This window comes from Streptopelia decaocto, assembly GCF_964273445.1.
Source record: "Streptopelia decaocto genome assembly, chromosome: Z".
Lineage (NCBI taxonomy): Eukaryota > Metazoa > Chordata > Aves > Columbiformes > Columbidae > Streptopelia > Streptopelia decaocto.
The window spans coordinates 81,321,544-81,344,416 of NC_138657.1; the positions used below are offsets into that span (position 1 = coordinate 81,321,544).

General features: G+C 54.0%; 1 protein-coding gene across 17 annotated transcripts in view; it reads right to left on the bottom strand.

Moving 5' to 3' along the window:
- The window catches only part of TCF4 (transcription factor 4), a 170,425-nt gene that overhangs the window by 36,814 nt on the left and 110,738 nt on the right, over nt 1-22,873 (bottom strand). For 2 of the 17 annotated variants that reach the window (XM_082075355.1, XM_082075354.1), the window contains exon 1: nt 16,491-16,654. The exons of 14 other annotated variants lie outside the window; for them this stretch is intronic. In XM_082075355.1, coding sequence (XP_081931481.1) covers nt 16,491-16,559 — 69 coding nt within the window. In that variant the 5' untranslated portion in view covers nt 16,560-16,654. Of the gene's footprint in view, nt 1-16,490; nt 16,655-17,121; nt 17,148-22,873 lie in introns of those variants that run through there. One more of the 17 variants, XM_082075357.1, reaches the window with a different exon arrangement.

Genomic DNA, 22,873 nt, shown 5'->3' on the forward strand with positions numbered 1-22,873 from the left:
TTAGTTCCTTTACAAGCGCTTGAGGGACACACTCAGTGCTGTCCTTCCTTTACAAGCGCTTGAGGGACGCACTCAGCGCTGTCCTCACTCCTCCCAACTCTGCCATCAAACAGCGCCAGCTCCGCCAGCCTAGCGATGAATTCCCCAGCTTTCGGTTTAAAAAAACCCCTTAAAAACTAACAATTCTGCGCTTGAACATGCGCGAGGTGCAGACCCCCCTTTCGGCGGGCTGACCTGCTCCAGGTTTCCAGCAGAAGGGCACTTTTCAAACCGCAGCTCCCTAATTTCGGCCACATGTTGCTGGGGGCGAGCGGGGGGAGAGGAAGAGGAGCGGGCGCGGGGGCCGATGAAAAGCGCGGCCCCGCCAGCCAAAACGCATTTCCAGGCCGGCCGGAAGGAAAACCCACCCACCTCACCCCGCGCTGCTTCTATCAACCTGCAATTGCGGCGATCAAAACCAGATGTCGGCTCTTCCAGATCTTTCTCGCAGGACAAACACGCCGAAGGCCTCGGGCCTGGCGTTGCCATCAAATGGTAATTGAGAGCAGATGAGCCCCGACACGGCACAGCACATGCGAACCACCCCCGGCCCCGCGAGGGGGATGAAATTGCAGGTCCCGCTGAGCCGTTAAGTGCACGGGGCACCGTGAAAAACAAGTGTACGGGGCAGGGCAGGCACCTGTCCGGCACCGGCACCGCGGCAAAGGGCGGTCGGTGGCTGCAAAACTCATCCCTCCGGCACCACACTCCTCCATCGATGCTCTGCGCACCGAAACCCCAACTCCTGCTCCGCAGAGGGTTTACTCGGTGATTTTCTCCCCTCCTGCTGCTCGCGTTTATTAAACAAACGTGGGCGACGGCTTCGCAGCGCGGCGCTGGCACAGGTGGGCTTGTGCGGGACCGGCAGAGCCACCGGCCACGTCCCGGCCCCATGCGCTCAAGGGGGAACCTGCAGAGACCGACGTTGGCCCAAAAGCCACAGCTCGTTTTGAGTGAAACGCTGAGATTTGGAGCAAACTACCTATCCCGTGCCGCTCCCGCCAGGAATGGCCGCCCCACGCTCAGCACACCCCGAACATGAGCTGCCGCTGTTTTTTCCTTATCCCACCCTGTAGGATCCTCTAAGCCCGCAGATCCTGCTCGGTTCAAATGCCTTCCAGATGGGGCTGCTGAACGCTGCGTCTTGTGAACGCCCTCAAGTTAAAAAGGGGTCAACTAAATTAGAGAAAAGAAAATAAAAATTACAACATTATGTCATCCCTGAGCAGCAACAGTCTAAAAAAGCAACAATAACAGAAATAGACACGGAGATTTTCTGTTCAGACTCCGATTTCTTTCTTGCTGTTTGTCTCTATGGCGCAGCCCGGGACAAAGGAGCCGACGCCACCGGCCGCACGGGGACAGTGGCTGCAGGTGAATCTTGCCCCAAAGGGACATGGTTTGGTGGGATCCCGGGCAAGCAGGAGGCAGAGCCCAACCAAACGGCCCTGCCAAAGCACAACCGCTTCCAAAAGGAGCTAAAGAGAGGGGAGAAGAACAAGGGGGGGCTAAGGAGAGGGTGGGACGCGGCCACCTACAGCAAGAGGAAACCCTGGGGGTCAAAAGGAGAGGAAAGCAAAGCAGAGAGAAAACGGGGCAACGGGGAACGGCAGCAGATGTGACCAGGACGGGAAGAAAACAGAGCAACACTGCGAGCGGGCAGGAGAAAAGGACAAAGGAGCCGCGGTGTGAGCGGGGAGACGGCACAACGGGACCCACCGGAGCCCACGTCCGGCAGCCGCCGGGACTCCAGCAGCTGCAGGTGCTCGGCGCGGCACAACCAGAGCCCCGACACGGAATAACGAGGGAGCAGAGCAAGAAGAGCGGGAAAACAGAAAGAAAAGCGAGCAGGGAAAGAACAAAACCGCCACTTGGCCGAGTTCCAGGGGCAGTTTCCATACGCGGATTTTCCCATTTCATGTTAAGATAGCAAGTTTTTAGGCGTTTCTTTTTTTTAGTGTCTCCTAGAAGAGACGGAGCAAAGGAGGAAGACTGTTTCCCGCCCTGTCCTTCTTTCAGGGTCTGCTTTCTAACTTCCTTTCCTCCTCTGCGTTTCTGGAGAACCATTTTGTGTTGGGCTGGGCTTTTTTCATTTCCTATGCTCTGTTTACAAATAGACGCAGAGCCAGCGAATGCATCAGACATCTGCCTGCGTTCTCCTCTCAAATGGCTCTGCAACAAAACAGCCTTAATTTTGCAACCTTCCAGTGTTTCTGGTCATAATCTACCTAGCCCAATAATTTAAAGCATATACAATTAATTAGACCGTATCTGCTTGCCGAAGCCCCGACGGTGGGTTGTACCCTGGCGTGGGTGTCCAGCAGCAGGGCTGAGATGCTCATTGGGAAAGAGGGGAATGAACTGGGCAAACTGGGAAGGACTGGGACAACCCAAGGGAAGCTGCGAATGATACCCCTGGTTTAGGAGCGAGGCTGATGGAGCATCCCCGGGAATACAGCTATAAATGACTCTGTTAGCAGGCAGGATGCCAAGCCTGGGTCGGGCGGCCTGTTACACCATAGAGAGGGGGATGCGCCCCCAAAACCGCTGGGATTTCACCCAGGAGAACCACAGAAAGGTTTGGGTTGGATGGACCTTCAAAGCTCAGCCCCTGCCATGAGCACGGACATGGTCACCAGCGCCCGGCCAGCCTGGCTGGGATGGCTCAGGGATGGCTCAGAGATGGCTCTGGGAACATGGGCCGGTGTTTTACCACCCTCAGGGCAACAATTCTCCCAGGACCACCGGATGCTCAACCACCCCAGCGGAACGGGGGTTCCAGCGCCAGGCGGAGAGGGACCCAGCGCGGGCTCCGCGCTGTGCGGGTGGATGGTTGGGAAGAGCCGGGTGCCCGCCGGGTGACGAGGGACGAGCGGGCGCCAGCGGCTTCAGGTGCCGAGACACAATGAAAACAACGAGGAGAGAAAATGTTTGCTTTGTATGTCAGCAGAGATGTCAGTACCCATTAATAAATCTATCTGCTAAATCTACTCTTATTCATGTGGGACATCACCAAGTTAAAGTAAAATAAATTATCTTTAATTAAATGGAATTGTCGTCTTCCTCCTGCTATCATCCCCAATTATTACATCCTAATCAGTCCTTTTGGGAGAAGGCATGAGGGAAGGCTGAAAGGCACATTCACTATAAACAATTTCTCTTTCTGTCAAGAGATGGAAATTTTATTTTAATTATTGTTTAGGCCTCTGATTTTCACCCACTTTCTGATGAAAGGGATTAAAAGTTGGAGATGCCATCATTCAACGAAAGAAAGAAATCCGTTCGTGTCATCACCGCGGAGCAATTTCCTCCCAGTCCCTCCTACAATGAAAGCCCAGAGCAAGGCTGGAAATACGCGACTCATTTCTTTCAGCTTCTTGATGATGATTTCCAGCGGGAGACTGGCGTTAGGAAACATTGGGATGGGAAAGAGGAGCTAATGCTGAGGCTGGAGGGCGGGCAGGGGGCGGCTGGAGGGCAGCGAGCGCCAGGCCGGCCTACAACCATTTCCACTCAAGCGCAGCGCTATGGGGGTTAAATAAGGCGTCAGAACCCCTTGAACCTTAGTTTTGGGGGATGAATCGCGCTTGAAAAGCCGCCTGCAAGGTCTCTTAATAGCTCTCAGGACAGTGCGAATCTGCGCGGTTTAAACGCGGCCACGGGAAATCTGGGCTTGGCTGAGCCTGACTCAAGCTCAGACTCGGTCGTGTGAAGGTGGGCGGATTCAAACCGGAAAGGAAAAATATAAACCCAACCAACCGACCAACCAAAATCCCCAAACCCAAACCAAGCCCCCAAACATAGTTTTCTTCCAGAGTTTAGCTGCTCAATAATGTTAATAAGGTATCCTAAAATAGTGCATTTAAAGGCAAGCTACTGATAAATACATCCATTTTGAAAACCTCCGCCTGCTCCGTGTGTATTATAAAGAGAACTGTGCTGCTCAGGCACCGAAGGCTGTTGGAACCGGGCTTTATTTCCTGCCGGCAGGCAGAGCGCTGGGCTAACAAAGCCGGCCTAACAAAGCCGGGCGTTCAGCAATGACTTTCACCAAGCCCTCTGCAATGACCGAGCACTTTCGGCTCTATCTTTGGCTCAAGTCACCGCTGAAACGACTGGACTGTTAGGGAAACCACCCAAACGCGACCCAAAGTACTTTCAGAGGGCACGTTGTGCCCATCGTCTGAACTGTGCGCTTCTGGAGCGCAACGTTCACTTACCAGAACCCCTCCGGGACGTCCTGCTTAAAATAACCCTTATGGGTGATGCCGGAGCCTTTTCTGAAGCGGCTGCTGTTGGACGGCACCAGTTGAAGCTGCACCTCTCTAATTAAACCCGCGGCCCCGCGCTGGTTTTAAAACACATTCTTCTCTCTGCCAACGTTGCCTCCTTGCTTGGCGGCTGCGGAGTCCCCGAGCGCGCCCTGAACAACTGCCGCCCAATTACGGAACAAGATATAGCTCAGATAATCATGAAATTATTCACCAGAGAGAAAACGCAGATTATGACAAGAAATGGAACGAGGAGGAACCACCGAGTCCTGATTAATTAATGCGATTTTTGGTTTAATGCACTTTTCGGGGCGTAGCACTGTTTTCATTTAACGCCGCTTTGAATCGCCGCCTACAGAAGTTAAAAAAAAGCAGAGGAAAAGAAAGAAACCACAGCTATACAAGCCTGCTGACTTCTTCTAAAAGAACCAGTTCTAAACTTGTTTACACTACTGGTTCCAAATGAATTCAAGATGGTGGCTAGTTAAAGAAAGGGAGCCCATGCCAAGGCCTGCGATCAAAGAACTTCAATTCAACAATGTTCAGTTTTAATTGACCACTAATTAAGCTACATTAGTCAAAGAAAAGTCTCTATCACTTGTGAGTAATGAAGAAAAGAGCTCGTTTAACCCTGTCCTGCCCTCCTCCAGAAACGCGGCTTCGCCTCTATCAGCCCCGGAGGCGTTTCTGATATTAATACGCCAAAATAATAACAATTTAAAGAGAAAATAAAGTGTCGGAGGAGCGCGAGTGTCCCTGCGTTTTTGTGCCATGAGGAATAAGGGGCGGAAAATCCAGGGAAGGAATCCAGCGGCTATAGATCCATATGGACGGGGTATTGACGAGCACACGTTCGTGCCCCATTCCGGATTTCCCAATATTCCCAAAAAGAGGTTTGGACGCAGGAGGCAGCGCCGCGGCCCTGCAGCTTTTTGGTGAGGGCCACACTCGCAGCCTTAACTCGCGTTACACTTTATCCTAATGATTTTTGGCACCAAAACCGCTGCATTTCATCGAATAGCATTTAATGAGCACCATATCTTTTTTCGACATTCTGCCAAGCGCTCATTAAAATGCACTTGTTTTTTTTTTGTGTGTGTGTGTTTTTTCATAGCTATACGGAACCAAAATATTAATGCAAATTGGCATTTCTAAGTTTAAAGCGGTATTTGCATAAGAGGAACCGAAGGCGGCGCGGGCTGCGAGCGAGCGCTCAACACAAGCGCCTCTCCGCGCCGCAATTAGCGCCGGCGGAAACCGCCCGCTCGGGCGCCGGTGATGGAGCATCTGCCGCCTCGCCACGCCGTTAGCTCCCGGTGCCCAGCTCCGCCGAGGACGCGGGGCGGATAAACCTGATACGTACAAAGCGCAGTTTAAAAGCTAGGAAGGCGTTTATGCAAATCTCACTGTCCCAACTCAGAGTAACGAGAGGCGTTTGAAGCTGCGGTAGCGCTGGAGGATGAGCGTGTTAGTCCGGAGCCACAGGCCAAAGGTATCGCTGCTCTACTAAAGGCCTCATTAGCCGGAGTAATCGCTATCTCCAAGTAATAGGGTGATGGAGCAGACTGGGTGCTCTGGCACAGCAATATCTCACAGTGGGAAGGAGCCACTGCAAAAGCAGGCGCTCCTGCCCCTTAGCAAACCGGCCTCACCAAAGGGCATCTCGGTGGGGAGAAATAAATCCCTTTATCAATGACCTGGAGACAGGGACTGAGCGCAAGATCTCAAGCATTTCCCTCTTCTTTCTCTCTTTGCATCGCTCTGGAAGGGAATCCTTCCCCTGGAAGGGAATCAGCGCCTTCCACCTTCCAGAAGCACTAAAGGGAGACATGTTCAATCCTTCCCACCTGAGAGCGCTGGTAACTGCGAACACACCAACACACGCACCGCAATCTGTATTTGCAGCTCTCCTTTTGGTTTAGCGAGAGTGCTGGGATCTCCTCCAGCTGGGAGGTTTAGTGCGCACGGATTGAAGCATGTCAGTATTTCCAGTGAAGCCACCCCACGCGCGTATGTGCTTACAAGAATCTGCTCTGTGTCTTAGTGAAGATAAAAAACCACAACAACAACCAAAAAACCTTAAAAAACATCCCTTTTTCTGCAAATGACAGTTTGCCAGATGTGCCCAAAACCTTGTAAAATCGCCCTGGGTGGACCCCAGAGATGGACGTGAAGGTGTTTCCACAGTCGCATCCATCCCATTCAAACGCCGTTCAGAAACGCAGGTGCCGCCGTTCTGCACTGAACTCTCTGAACTTCCCCAAAGTATTTTCCAGTAGAGAACAGTTGCGTTTGAATGCATTTATAATCTGATTTTAAACGAAAACAAAAAGCGCGGTGTGTGTTGTGTGCTGGAGCACAGAGCGTGTCCTGTACGCTACCGGCCACAGCTCGGTCCCCTGGGATCCAGGAGCTTGTCCCACCAGCTAAAAACACCGTGATTTCCTCTCAGGTCAAATCCAGAGCTGCAGGACATGAAAAGGACGGCTTACGCTGTTATGGTTTTATTTACTGGATCTTTCTTCCCTCTTTTCTCTCCCCCAACACAGTAAACGTCGCTATGAGAAATCGCTAAGGCTATAAATAAGCCAGCGAGACACTGAAAGCAAATTAGCATCCTATGAGTTAACAGCACACCACATGAAAGAGCTCGGCCCGATCTCTGGAACATGTACAAGCTCTCGCTGCGCATCGCGGCACATCCTGCGTGCCATCGCGGCACATCCTGCGTGCCATGGGGGCAGATCCCTGCGTGCCATCGCGGCACATCCTGCGTGCCATCGCGGCAGATCCTGCGTGCCATGGCGGCACATCCTGCGTGCCATCGCGGCAGATCCTGCGTGCCATCGAGGCACATCCTGCGTGCCATCGCGGCACATCCTGCGTGCCATGGCGGCAGATCCTGCGTGCCATCGCGGCACATCCTGCGTGCCATGGGGGCAGATCCCTGCGTGCCATCGCGGCAGATCCTGCGTGCCATGGCGGCACATCCTGCGTGCCATGGCGGCAGATCCTGCGTGCCATGGCGGCACATCCTGCGTGCCATGGCGGCAGATCCTGCGTGCCATGGCGGCACATCCTGCGTGCCACCGCGGCACATCCTGCGTGCCATGGGGGCAGATCCCTGCGTGCCATGGGGGCACATCCTGCGTGCCATGGCGGCACACCCTGCGTGCCATCGCGGCAGATCCTGCGTGCCATGGGGGCACATCCTGCGTGCCACCGGGGCAGATCCCTGTGTGCCATGGGGGCACATCCTGCGTGCCATGGGGGCACATCCTGCGTGCCACCGGGGCAGATCCCTGTGTGCCACCGGGGCACATCCTGCGTGCCATGGGGGCAGACCCCTGCGTGCCACCGCGGCAGAACCGCAGCCCCAGCGCTGCGTGTGTGGCACCAGCACAACCCGGCTCCTGCCACAGCCCATCGGTGCAGCACTGCACGTATATGGCTCATTTCATTTTCTATACCCACAAGATGCCCCCTCTTGGCTCCGGCAGAACCGGCAGAACCGGCAGCCCCTCTCCACAAGGCACACGTGCTGGCGGGGGAGACGGCGCTCCCCGGGGATTCACTGATTCTGGGTGCTGGGTATGAATCCTCCACAGTCCCAGAGACGCTCAACAGCAGCCACCTTGCTGCTCAAAGCGACCCCCCCTCTAATATACGTGTCACAGTGTGAGAACGGGTGGGCTGGGGAGAGAAAAATACTTAAAAATAACAATAATTAAAGAAATCATCCCAAGGGATGGTGGTTATCGGCCCCCGGGACACGGCGCTGAACTGGGACCAGTCACCGTCCATCCCAACTCTGCCCGGAGCAGATTAGCGCTGAGCATTGTATTCTAATGAACGGCCGCAAACAACATGTGTTTAACTTGGGAAATGGGGAGCGCTTCGGAAAACACTCATTTAGGAAGTCAAACAAACAACAACAGCAAAGCGGCCACGCCAGTTGTTGTTGTTTTCCTGACAAAAATAGCGAGCGGCAAGTTTTGTCCTGGAGACCGTTGTTATTTATGGGTTCCGAGGCTCAAGCGCTGGGAAAGACAAGGGAATATGGGATTGGGCGGCTGAACCTGGCGCAGCAGCCGGAGCACCCAAACCCCCCCGTGTCCCCGGGACCCCCGTGGCCTCCTGAGCGTCCCCATACGGGTGGCTCCGGTGTGACCGCAGGAGGTGACACTGCTGTCCCCATACCAGTGGCTCTGGTGTGACCGCGGGAGGTGACACCGCTGTCCCCATACCAGTGGCTCTGGTGTGACCGCAGGAGGTGACACCGCTGTCCCCATGAGCCATGGCTCCGGTGTGACCATGGGAGGTGACACCGCTGTCCCCATGAGCCATGGCTCCGGTGTGACCATGGGAGGTGACACCGCTGTCCCCATGAGCCATGGCTCCGGTGTGACCGCAGGAGGTGACACCGCTGTCCCCATGAGCCATGGCTCCGGTGTGACCGCGGCAGGTGACACCGCTGTCCCCATGAGCCATGGCTCCGGTGTGACCGCAGGAGGTGACACCGCTGTCCCCATGAGCCATGGCTCTGGTGTGACCGCGGGAGGTGACACCGCTGTCCCCATGAGCCATGGCTCCGGTGTGACCATGGGAGGTGACAGCGCTGTCCCCATCGGCCGGTGGCTCCGGTGTGACCGCAGGAGGTGACACCGCTGTCCCCATGGGCCGGTGGCTCTGGTGTGACCGCAGGAGGTGACACCGCTGTCCCCATGAGCCATGGCTCTGGTGTGACCGCGGGAGGTGACACCGCTGTCCCCATGAGCCATGGCTCCGGTGTGACCGCGGCAGGTGACACCGCTGTCCCCATGAGCCATGGCTCCGGTGTGACCATGGGAGGTGACAGCGCTGTCCCCATCGGCCGGTGGCTCCGGTGTGACCGCAGGAGGTGACACCGCTGTCCCCATGGGCCGGTGGCTCCGGTGTGACCGCGGCAGGTGACACCGCTGTCCCTATGGGCCGGTGGCTCTGGTGTGACCGCAGGAGGTGACACCGCTGTCCCCATGAGCCATGGCTCCGGTGTGACCGCAGGAGGTGACACCGCTGTCCCCATGAGCCATGGCTCCGGTGTGACCGTGGGAGGTGACACCGCTGTCCCCATGAGCCATGGCTCCGGTGTGACCGCAGGAGGTGACACCGCTGTCCCCATGAGCCATGGCTCCGGTGTGACCGCGGGAGGTGACACCGCTGTCCCCATGAGCCATGGCTCCGTGTGACCGCAGGAGGTGACACCGCTGTCCCCATGGGCCGGTGGCTCCAGTGTGACCGCGGCAGGTGACACCGCTGTCCCCATGGGCTGGTGGCTCCGGTGTGACCGCAGGAGGTGACACCGCTGTCCCCAGGCCCTGCGGATCAGCTCACGGTCCCAGGCTCCGGTTTCCAGCGCTGCCCCGTCTCTTCTCCAGGTGTTACCAGGCCAAGCAGCTGCTGTCCCCGGAGTTTCACAGCCGTCCCCAAGGGCACAGGGGCTGCCACGCAGACAGGACAGCAGGCCAGGGCCCTCCTGCTTCCCTCTGCAAACAGGGTTAATTCGGATAAACCTCCAGGCCAACGGCCACCGCGAGCCTGGGGGTGCGTTTATGGAAACGTTTCGAGAGACGCAATAAATACCAGGTGTTCAGAAATGGCAGGAACTCAAACCGTCCCGTAACTCCACGCGTGTAATTGCCTGAGCGCCTCCACCAACCACCACTTAAAGGACATCGATAGCTCCATCATTCCTTCTGCAGCTCGTTAGCCGCCTATTTGATGTGGGGGCAAAGCGACACTTCAGAGCAGCTGAACTGGAATATTTCTTTATCTCCAACCAGCAAATTAAAGAAGCAGAGAGCGCAATAACAAATACTTGGCGAAAAGGCAGAAGGGGAAAGAAGTTTTAGCCTTACCAAGCTGGATTCTCACCCACAATAATGCGCTCTGCTATATTATGGCTATATTATATATATATTTTATATATTTATATTGGCTTGCAGGTATCAGAGTGTAATATTTGCATGTTGTTTTGTAAGCTGTATAAGATTCCAGCAGCCTGGTAATGGCTCGGCTGCAAAAATGAGCTGCAGCAAAAAGCAAAGGGAGACTGGAAATGCCCTGGGGGTCCCTGGTGTCCCACCCCCACTGAACCCCGTCACCACAGGTGCACCCAGAACCAACCTTCTCCCCCCATTCAGCTCCATAATGCCATTAGCAATGTCAACACTCCTGCAATTTCGATTTCAAAGTCAATAAAATAATGGGGTGCAGAACTTATCCTTTTTAATTTTTTAAGTAATACGTTTGATTATTTTAATCACGTCGGTACTTAGCTGAATGGGTTTAAATATGCATGTTACATCAATTTGGTTTGTTTTATTCATTAGAAAGCCATTAAGTAATTTGGCATTATTCTTTAAAAAAAAAATAGGGGGAAAAAAAAAGGGGTTGCTAGATATGGTGGCCGAGACCTTTTCCATGCGGGCGTCCTTAGGGATGAGTTATTTGTGCGGATTTTGGGGGAAAAATAAATGCAACGCATAGGGCTAATAGCAGGATTTCATAGTTGGATCCACCGGCCGCTGGATGAACTCAAAGTGCCATTGGGAAACGCCGCTTTGGGAGCAAAGAGCCGTGCTGAGAGCAGCCAGGTTTGTTTGCAGCACGGCCGCCCCCCCGCAAAGCCGAGGTGACAAAGGGACGCTGAGCCTGTCCCGGGGTTGTCCCCGTGCGTCCCGCCGCACACAATGGCAGCGGCTGCGCCACAACCGGCCCCTCCGATTACCGGCCCGAGCGGGATTGTGGCCCCGGGACCCCCGTGTCCCACCCAAAGCTGCTCCTCATTGCAGCCCGAGCGGCCCACGCACCTCGTAAAGCTCTGCAGGTGCGCGACGCTTCCTCTGCCCAACCTGGGCCTCTTTAGCTTCCCTCCCTCCTTTCTAACATCTTTTTCCGAAGCATTATTAATGTTCTAAGCACAACTCGTAGAGAAAACAAATAAAAATCAAAGCTCAAGAGTCAGACCGAACACGACAAATTGCAGGGTCTGTCTGCACGCCAGTTTAAAATGTCCAAGGAAGGTTTGAATGCCTGGTTTGCTCGGCACGCTGCGATCCATACGGACGGCTCTGCCTGGGAAAAAGCGCAGAGGATCCACGGCTTAGGAACCCAGAGAACCCCCGGCACAAAGGGGCAAATCCCTCGGCGCCCACGGGTTGATTCTGCAGCCAACTTCCAACTTTACAAGTGCCTTTGATTTACGAGAGATACCGCTATAATAATACTATACTATATATATATACTATAATAACACTTTTGCAGGAAAAGCAAAAAAACGAGGAAAATTAAATAAACGCCACCCGCACAAAACCAAAAGCCAAGCCACAAACAACAAAAGCCAAGTGAAGCCAGATCAATTCGGTGAGCTGAGACAAGCACGACCTGCCCCGAATTCTGCAGGGGGAACGTTCCCCCGCGCGAGCTCGGCTTTAGGGCCGATGATCCTGCCTTGCAACGGCGGCACAAAAGCAGCCGCTCAATATTTGGCGCTACCTGCTGGGGTGGGAGAATGCGGCTCCCTAATGACAATTTATCCCGCGTCGAAAGGGCCGGGAGCCCCTTCCCGACAACGCTGCCCCGCAAGCGCTGCTGGAAACCACGGCGGTAGAGGGACACGGGGAATCTTCCTACGTATTAAAACCCCGTTATGCGATTTGGAAAGAATGATTTTTAAGGTGGCTTCTCATAGGTTGTTTGGGAAAAAAACTACCGGAATGGTTAAAAGATGCACAAAGTGGGCAGCAAATGGAGCAGCCCCGCAAGGTGCACAAACAGCAGCTCTGCGGAGAAATAAGAGCAAAAGAAGGAAGGGAATTGTGTGTGGGTATCTTGTGCTTGTAGCGGCTCCCCCCACACTCATCAGGCTGCAAAACTTCACTTAAAAAGCAAAAAAAGGGAATAAAAACCCAAATTCCACCAGCAACGCAGCATCGTAAAATCAGAAAGAAAGCGGCCGACACTGATATTCGCTTTGCAAAATCAACTCCCTGTGCAAAAGCAGCAAATCCCACGTCTCCAAAGTGCCACGGCAATTTTACAGTAAAGCAAGTCTAATGCAAACCAGATTTATACGGCAACAGGAAACAAACAATTCTTCTGCACAATTTCCTGTAGATCAATTGGAAAGGTATTTAAAGACTGCACCAGGCATTAGATCTTTTGTTAACCCCCCCGGCCCTGCCCACAAAAAAGCAGCTCATAATATTCGCTGTTATAAGATGTCAACACGCGAGCATCATCTGCCATGCCTACCGTCCCTCTAGAACCCGATACCATTCGATTTACAATTCCTTTTGGAGATAAAATACACCCCGATCATTTCCCAACTGGCACAGATGAGGGGGTGAAGTTCACTCCTCATCAGCATATGCAAAGCGTATTTAAAACTAAGATTCGGCGTAACATCCTGCGAGAAGACTGAGCTTTACTAATTGCTGCAATCTTTCGGCAAAACGCGGCTTTGCAAGCACAAGGCCGCTCGCATTCCTGTCGTGTGCAACGGAGAAAGGGCTCGGACCTGCCAAAAGTCCATTTTAATTCAATACTAAGGTATCCTGAGCCTTAAAAACAGCACTACGGTTATTTCTGCAAACTCAAAGATCCTCAATAAATTTGCTCTTTGTCCCTTCCCTTCCCCCAGGATGGAAAAGACAAAATCACTGACTGCATCCAAATGGGCACGCACATATATAACTAGATATATTGTTTTATGCACCTAGCTATATTTCACTAAATTCTGCTGGTATCAGTAGGGAGCCCACACGATTATATTAATTTATGGGATAAACACACAGCCCTTCCGTGAACCCCCCAAATATTGGAAAAATCCTGCAGCTATTTTGGCTTCCGCTCCCCGTCCCGAGCAGAGGGAGCATTCTTCTGTCCATACGTATGGAGGGACACATATGGATTTCCCATCACGCAGCCCCAGCTCCCCGTCTGTGGATGCGCGGGGATGAAGGGGCTGTAAATCCAGCCTCGCTCTGTTCCCAAATCCACCCCTGCCCTTTGGAAACACTTTCGATAACGGGCAACTTTTGCTGATGGATATTTGGGATGCGCATCAGCGCTCCCGACGTCCCAGCATTGCTTTCAACAACCATGAACCACAAACACGGGGCTGAATTACCGCCGGTCCAGGCAAAGGGTGCAAGGACAAGCTCGATTTTGCCGTTTCTCCTCAAAAAAAGGGCACTTTCCCAGAGCCGGGTGCCATTCACAACTCCTCACTTGTCATTATTAAGGGTGGCACATGGAGTTATTGCGCTCCCCGGCCCGGCCCATCAGCGCAACGATACCACGGAGCATTCATCTTCAGCGAGGAACTTTATGGAGTTGAAAAGCTTTATAATAAGAATAGCAGGCGGAATGTAAACAGGAAAAACTCATTAGCATTTACTTTTTGTGATTTGATGACTTGACAAATAACTATTTCAAAACAACTAGTTTGAGAGATGGGTTGAAGCTTGTTAGGATAAAGCAAAAAGAGCAATTACAATAATTATAGGTTTCCCTATATGATTTAACACATGCGCGTGGCGGGAGCTGATGATGTGATCTTAAGACACCATTAAAAGAAAATTTTGCCACTTTTGTTTTTCATTTCCATTTGCAATAATTTCTTCTTTATAGTTCCATGCATTTCAATATATTGCCTATGACCAAATAATACTTTATTAAAACCTCGGGGAGATGCAATCGCGGATAAGCAATTGTGAGGATGGATTTCGGCAGCGACCCCGCGTCCCTCCCCCGGCAGGTAACGTGCACATCCCAACACCCCCGACGCTCGGGAGCGAGCAGCCGGGCTTGCCCAAAACCAGCTCATTTCCCTGCTCCCAACGTCATCTGAGCGTTAATAGTTAATCACAGACACAGCACATTTCCAACTCCTCGCTAAAATGCCTTTTTTATAATATTTTCGGGCAAAGAAGTGAAGGGAGAGCGCAACGTTTCCACGGCACGCCACGAACGCGGAGCGCCATCGGCCAGCGCACTTTCCACCAGTTTTGCTATTGTTTTAAGGTTTTCTAACACAAATGGAGAGGCGAAGGAAAGGATTTCTTACCGAGGAACACCGGCGAGAGGCACCCAGTGCCCCCCCATAGAGCCGCTCTCCCAAACCGCCCGGCGAGACAGGGGGAAAAAGGCAACTTGCAGAAATATGTTCTGCAAACCTCGCATTTCTGGCCGTTTAATTTTCTTCCAGCCATTTCGGCGCTGCCGTACCCAACCGCGCTGCTCTTCCCCCAGCACATCCATTCAGAGCGCCTTGGAATGACTTTCTTGCTGCATATTTTTCCCCCCTTCTTTTGTTTATTCCCAGGGCAGCCCCGCTTCCGCCGCCCGCTCGCGGTTCAGGGAGTTCACACCGAATTTCAACAACTAATTGACTTGTCACTGCGAGCGAAAAACCAGCGAGGAATCCAGAACTCTGTGTTTTCCTGCCGCAGGAAAGTTGAGCGCGAGCGGGCGCGGAGCCGCGCGGGGACAATCGCCGCCCGGCGTCCCCGGTGTCCCCGCCGCACAATGCGCGGCGGCTGAACAATGCGGCTCTGTCCCCGCTGCCCGGCGCGGGGACACCCCGGCCCGCTCCCCCGCGCCGTGTCCCCCGCTCTGTGCCGCCTGTCACCCCCGGGGCCGTCCTGCTTTATGTGACCCCAACACAAAGGAGGTGGCCGGGCGCGGGGTTGGGGACAGCGCGGGTTGGTGTCGGGGTGACAGGCACGGCCAGGCTAACACAAAACACACCGAAGCACGCACAAAAACAACAGAATGAAGGGGAAAAAATAACTAAAGCAAAAGGCAAAGCCGGCTCCCCCTCGGCTCATCCCACGCTCATCTCGCCCCTGTGAGAGGAATGAAGTTGGGTGGGTGCCGGGGTGCTCCAGCGCGGCCCCGGCGCCGCTGCGCCCGCGGTTTATTGCCGGCGGAGGATCAACAGCGGCGCTTGGCAACTTTGGCGCTGCCGCGCAGGGAACGTCAGGTGGGCTCCGGCCGGAGCCCCCGCAGCCCCCAAATACGAATAAGTCATTAAAAAAATTAAAGCCCCGCAGTGAATTTCCAACTCTTTATTTTTTTGCGTTCTTAGAATTTTGTCTCAGTTATTCTCCCCGTGCAAATTGCCTCCGAGCCGAGTGTCCTGCGCTACCGCAACGCGTCCTTCGCCAAGTGTTCAAAACAAAGGGGGAGGCCCGCAACTCTCAACCCAGCAGATTGAAAAAAAAAAAGAATTAAAAATAATCTCAGTTATTCAACCAGATGTTGATTCAGCAGCGCGGCTTTTCCGCCGCACCGCACATGCCTGCACACTCACTCGCACCCCGGCGGGATCCCGCGCTCCGGCCCAGCCAGGCCTGGCTTAGAGCTCCGGCAGCTCCCCGGCCTAACTCTGCGCTGATTGGGATCAGATGAAACGCAGGGAAAGTTGAAAGAGCCCAGAGTGGTGCAGTTTGGGTGCTGCCCCCCCCCAAATTCTCTTCTCTCTGTTCAGCAGCAGCTCCCCTCCTCACCTCACCCTTCCCCCTCGCCCCCCCCCCAAATATTTTAAATATACTGAAATACTTTTTCCTTCTCAAGACCCAGCCAGAGAAAAAAAATAACCCTCCAGATGGCACGTCTAAACCTTCTGCTGGGGTTATGCACAAAATACCACACACTGCTTTTTTTTCCTTGTCTTAAATAAAGCGTTTCTGTTGGAAGCGGGGGGGGGGGAAGAAAAGAAGAAGGAAAAAGGGGCTGAAGTCAGCCAGCACTGGCAAGTCACTCCGCCGCGGCGGAAAATGGGGCTTTTTTGGTCATTTTCCGTTATCTCACCAGTACTTTTTGAGCCGGATCTGGGGGGCCCGCGGCCCCGCTCCCGCCCCCCCCCATTCTTTGGAATTTTTGTACGTTTATTTTGCTTCGCGCTACTTTGACTTCACCCCAAACTTTTCCGCACTTTGTAGCGCGCACAAACAGAAAGAAAAGGGAAGAAAAAGAAGAAGAAAAACTCAACGGCGAACAAAAAGTCGCCCAGCCGGCCGGCCGCCCCGCACCCGCGCACCCGCGGCCCCAGCGCGGAGCCCCGCGGAGGATGCTCGGCCCCGCCGCCCCCCGCTCGCCCAAAGTGCCCGGCCGGTGGCCACGCCAGCTTACCGCCTTCCCGTTATAGTAGTACATGAGGGAGTTGCCGCCCATGCCGGGGATCGTGTATGCGCAGTACATGGTCCCGCCGCCGTCCCCCTCCGCGCCCGCGCTCCCAACTTTTTATTTCAAACTCGCTTCTCCCTTTTTTCACCACAATTCCTGCACTCGCATCTTCCCATATGGCCGGCCCGGGCGCGCTCGATATGCAAAGCAGGGCGAGACCATTCGCCGCGCGGGGGCGGAGGCTGCGCGCACACCCCCCACCCCAGCGCGCACCCCACCCCACCTCCCCGCGCCCGCGCACCGCCCCGCGCCCGCGCACCGCCCGGCGCGTCCCCGCGGGGCCGGCCCGTCACCGCCCGGAATACAAATGCGCTTAATTGCCCCCCCGCTCACCCCCCCCAAACCCCCCCCCCGCTCTCCTCTCTCTTTTTTTTTTTTTGTTTTAATTTGATTAAAAAGCGAGTGGCAGGAAGGGAATCGTATGATGCACATCTAATAACTCCGCCATCTGTCCGTGCTGCTGGCGCGCTCCCAGCATTGTGCGCAGCTGCCGCGCCCCGCGCAGCCCCGCGCAGCCCCCCCTGCTCTTTTTTCTTTACATTCCTTTTTTTCCCCCCTTTTTTAAAATAACAAATACCTCGGTGTCCCGGCCCACCGGGCGCTGCTGAAAAATATCAGCCCGGGCAAACACAGGGAGGAGATGGGGGGGAAGCGGATCCAACCCCCCCCCCCGCCCCGGCACGTCGGGACTGGAGCTTGCCAAATTCAGAGCATCACAGGAAAGGAAAGGAGGGCCCCCGGGAATCGATCCCAAATGAAACTAAATCATTTGCATATGCCGAAGCAAATGCCAGCCGAGCATACAGCCAGTCTCCGGGCTCAACTTTAATAATTCAAAGCACCTATTTCCTCGCTCCTTTGGGGTAGCGGCATCCATCACCCGCGAAGGGACGGCCGCACGAGCCCTCCGCAAAGTTTTCGGCCCTACTTTTCCGGCCAGGTCCATGGGGTTGGCGTGCGCGGTGGCGTATGGGCGAGGGGGGAACAATCCGGGAGGGGAGAACGAGCAGAGGTTTATCTACCTCACTTGTTCTGCATTTATTCGGGAGGTCCCCAGAGGTTGGGGTAAACAGTACTTGAATTATAATCACACATTTCATTCAAATTTCATGCTTTGAGGATTTTTTCCTCATTAGAACAGTTAGTTGTCAATCTGACAAGATCGCATTTGTAACCTTTAAACCACCCCCAGCGTATAATACATCAGGCCAAAAATGCCGAGCAGCGCGGGTCACGGTGCAGCACAAAACACCGCGCAGGAAGGACAGAAACGCTCCGCAAACCCGCCTTTAGTGCCGCGTACAACCCACTTCCTGCAGACCCCGTTCCCGTGCTCCAGAGGTGCGAAATAAAGCGCTTTGATCATTTATTAAAAATACCTCTTCTGGTTTGAATAAGCACCTAGAAATAAAGCCAGTTATTCCCTTCTTCCTGGGTTTTCCAACTGCGAAATACGGTGTTTTCTCTCGTAATAAAAGCTGCAGTTTCACGGCTCTACGCAAAGTTATAAAACTAGCACAAATTTTACCACAAAATTAAGATGGGATGGAGCTTTAAACCATCTCCCTGAGCGGCTTTGCTGCCGCAGAACAAGCCCAAGCCCAGCGGGATAAACCCTTCCCGGCTGGCACGAGTGGCTCTGAGCGATCCACGTGTCGATCCGGGAGCGGAGGGACCCGCGGCTCGAACCGCGACCGATGTGGCCGGGAACGCCTGCAGACGGCTGCAGCTTGTGGGAATGATCCCCCCTAACCTGGATCCAGATTAGTTCCCTCATTCTCCTGAACGGGAGGATTTCAGTACGGATATATTGTACATAACGCGGCAAGAAGTTGATGCGGTTTGCAGGGAGTCAGCCCGTAACTATAACGCACTTCTCAACACATGACAATAACAATTAATCGCTTTACCGTATCATATTTGCGTTCGACACATACATTGAGATAACTTTCATATATTTTCCTGCCTCGCTCAGAAACTTGTGATTGTACCGGATATTTTTTCAGACATAGAAATGTGGATCTTCTATGACACACATATTATGAATAACAGCCAGAGAGACTCCGACCGTCTGTAGGGCTTTGAGATGCGGCGAGGCCACGCTACAGAGCAAACCGCTGCAAACCTACGGGCTGTGACCTGACGAGAAGCAGCTTTTGAACAGTCCCACCTTTGGTGGTGTTTTCACGTCCCAACGCCGGGCTCTGTGGACCCGCATCTGCCCAGGACGCGGCCTCGTCGGGGATTTGCGCCGGACCAGGAGAAGTGGTGGTTCTGTGCGCGGATTTGTGGTTCACGGGGCTGTGGGAGAGCCCAGCACCAAGAAGGATGCGCTGCTGGATGCACCACCAGCACCAGGAAGGATGCGCTGCCGGATGCGGCACCAGCACTGGGAAGGATGCGCTGCTGGATGCGGCACCAGCACCGGGAAGGATGCGCTGCTGGATGCGGCACTGGGAAGGATGCACTGCTGGATGTGGCACCAGCACCGGGAAGGATACACTACCAGATGCGGCACCAGCACCAGGAAGGATGCGCTGCTGGGATGCAGCACCAGCACCAGGAAGGATGCGCTGCCGGATGTGGCACCAGCACAGATGCGCTGCTGGATGCAGCACCGGCACTGGGAAGGATGCGCTGCTGGGATGTGGCACCAGCACCAGGAAGGATGCGCTGTTGGACGTGGCGCCAGCACCGGGAAGGATGCACCACTGGGATGCAGCTCCAGCACCGGGAAGGATGCACTGCTGGATGCGGCACCAGCACCGGGAAGGATGCACTGCTGGATGCAGCACCAGCACCGGGAAGGATGCACTGCTGGATGCGGCACCAGCACCGGGAAGGATGCACTGCTGGATGCGGCACCAGCACCGGGAAGGATGCACTGCTGGATGCGGCAGCAGCACTAGGAAGGATGCACTGCTGGATGCGGCAGCAGCACCGTGGAGGATGCAGCACCGGGCTGCAGCTCGGCCATGCTGCTGCGAGGGCCGGGGGGGCTGCAGGTGCAGCTGTGCGGGACCCCCCGCAGCCCCCGCGCCGGCATCTGCCGAGCGGCTCCTCCGCCCCCAGCTCCCGGGCCTCGCCGCAGAGCAGTGCCGGCAACGCTGTAATTAACGGCCTTGCTCTTAACGAGAGGTTGGCAGCGTGGCGGGGAGCGGTGACGAGGGGAGCAGGAGCAGCTTCCCCACCAGCACCTCCAACTGGCGTCTCGTCCCCATCACCCCAAAGGTACTTGTTCCCATGGAAAGGGTCACGGGTGAGCATTAAATCTTTGTTTTGGTAAATATGGTGTTATACTGCACCCAGAGGGAATGCCACCAAAGGGCAGGGGACTTCAACACACACACAACCTCACAGATGCATCGAATGCTCTGAGAGCACGTTATGGCAGCACTTTGGGTGTCAGGCGCCATTCCTTCGGCATTCCAGAGGAGGTGCCGCTGCCGGACCTGGGGTCACGCAAGCACACGATTATTCTGGTTGGAAAAGCCCCTCGAGATGATCGAGTCAGGTCCTCAGGAGAGGAGCAAAGCCAGGGAAGCGATCAGCTGGATGAGAAGCTTGCAGCCACAAATTGCAACGGATAATGGCAAAATATCAAGGAAGAAGACTAAAACAGCCAGTATTCCTCTAAGTCTGGGTCACTTGGATAATCTCATCCTTCTTATCCAAATCCTTGAGTGTAGTTATTAAAACCCACCCGCCGTGGGTGGAGAAGTGGCTCTGGATGCCCAGATGGGAAGAGTTTCACTGCCCCAGGACTCAGAGGTCCCACCGAACACGTCCCACCAGCCTTTTCCAACCAGCTCCTCTCCTGGACAACAAAAGGAGACGCAAAGCCCAGCTCTGGTCCCCAAAGCCAGGTCTATTCTAGGAGATGCCAGAGCTGAGCTAAAAGTTTCTTAATCCCCTCCTAAGCACGTGCGCAGGGGCGGCCCCGGTGCCTCTGAGCGGAGGGGACGCGACCCGAGCCCACAAAGCTCATCAGATGCTGATAAACACAAGAACAAGTTGCATCCTATTGACCTCATCCAGACAGACACGGTTTTGGTAGCAATTGCCATTTGCTGGTCTTGGAGGATCCCAAACTGAGTTAGTTTTTAACACTTATAATTGTCTCTTTTGCAACTGTTGCAGCAAAAGGTAACGCTTATTTTCCTATGTTTTTATACATTAATATTCTCTGCTTTCTCCTCAGGAAGAGGTTCACATTCAGATACCTGTGCACCACAGCCTGAATGCACCATAAATATCTCATTATACAGATGCTGCATTAACAAATCAGACCCTAAAAGCCAGAGTCTCTAAAAAGCCACTTTAAAGCAGCCAAAGGTGGATACATCTGCTTTAATATTATAGAGCACCTATGGATGGCAACCCTCGTCACCCCCAGAATCCCACGCCGTGTTCCCAGCACCACCCGAGCGCCCCCTTCCTCGCCAAGGGGACGACGTCTTCACTCCAAAATAATTGCAATTAAAGTATTTTAGCAATTATGGGTTTTTTTTCTAAATGATGCGCTGAACAGGTCAGACGGGCACGTCTGCTGCAGCCAGAGCAGGTTTGGGGGCACAACCGCACACCCCCAAACACAAACCGCTTGGCCAAAGCGGGAGCTGCGACCGGGTTGGAATCCGGGACCAAAGGTTTGGTCTGAGATGTGAACAAACCGGAGGACAGGGGTGTGAGCACCCGCCAGCTCAATCCGTAACACACCAGACCTGGTCGGCTTCGGCCTCTAACGCTGTCCAGACTGCCTTTACTAGATAACGCGGGAGGTTTATAACATCATAAAACCCTAGATCAAAACTAGCTATCGAAAAGCAAACCGGCATCCAGTGTTTGCTTTCCAGATAAGCCAAGTTTAACACACTGTGAGTTGAGCTGAGCACGAGCTGGCCTGGACCCCGGCACCCTGGCTTAGCCATCACCTTCCAGAAAACTCATCTTACAAAGGAAAAAGAGCCTTGAAACACACTTTACAGCTCATCTGTTTTAAACTAGACTGGCTATCTAAAGCATCCATTTGCCACTAGGTTTATTTTTGATACACTGCTCGCGAAAAGCCAAGAGAGAAACTGAAAGCACATGGGCCGCGGTTTCTCCTTGCGCCGGTTTCCACCATTCTACCTCCGGCCATTGGTTACAGCGCCATCTCAGATTGCTCATTGTGAAGACTGAGCTTAACTCGGGTAACTCCGGAGGAGAGCGAGCTGGGAAACGGCAACTCTGGGGCAGAAAAGCCCACAAGCTAATAAAACCAACCCAATCTTTTCCAGATCTCATTTTCCTTTGTGTTTTGTGGGTGGGAGGGCGGCTGACTCACAATATCTGAACCCTTGAGGTCGGCAATGCCACGATGGCATCGCCACATGGCAACGCCAACAGACCCTACAACAACTATAACCTAAAATAAATGGTAAAACAAATGAACAGTGAGGTTTTTAGCATTTCAGCCAGCACGGAGCAGTTCACCGACTGCACACACCACATAATGAACGAGTAATTTCCGATTATAAGGGATTATCTTTGCTTTTGCAGTTCAAGTACAATCTAGAGCGATCGGTGCTGGAGCTACTGCTCGTTTGGTGTTACCAAGCGGCTTCCACACGTTCCTGGTCAAAAAACAGATGTGGAAAAGGTAAGAAGAAGTTGTGGACAGCACACATGGCTGATGTTAAGAACCAAAATGTGGCCTTTTTTCATAGTAAAGCACGAGCAGGGCTGATCCAAGCGCTACTCTCCGCTCAATGATGTGCAGGACTGGCCGGAGATGTGGATCCTGCACACCCCGATTCCGCCCCAAGAACCCGGGCAGGGAACGCGGCTCCTCATTCACTGCACGTCCCCATATGAACCCGGGCAGGGAACGCGGCTCCTCATTCACTGCAGTTAAATATGATTCTGTGGCTGCTTCCCTTTGTATAGATGGAGAAAGCGAAGCCTGGAGAGGCCACTGGCAGCTTGTCGGTGCTGCAGTGACACCCAGTCCATGGTGCCAAGGGGATCGGAGCCTGGGACTCCCCATAAAACGCTCCTGGGGGTCCCCACAAACGCTCCTGGGGCTCCCCAAAAACGTTCCTGGGGGTCCCCAAAAACGCTCCTTGGGCACGGGACCTCCCAAGGGAACAGCTCAAGCTCTGTGCCCCAAAAACACAGACCATGGTCGCCCTGTGATGGGTGACCTGGCCGCCCGGTGCTGAGCTCCCGGGGACGCTGGGGACAAGGATGTCACCCTGACACCCATGCAACTTGGTCTGGACTTGGAAATTGCTGGAAAAGACGCCCTAACCTCAGAGAGCCAGGGAAAAGTAGAGGTAGAGATG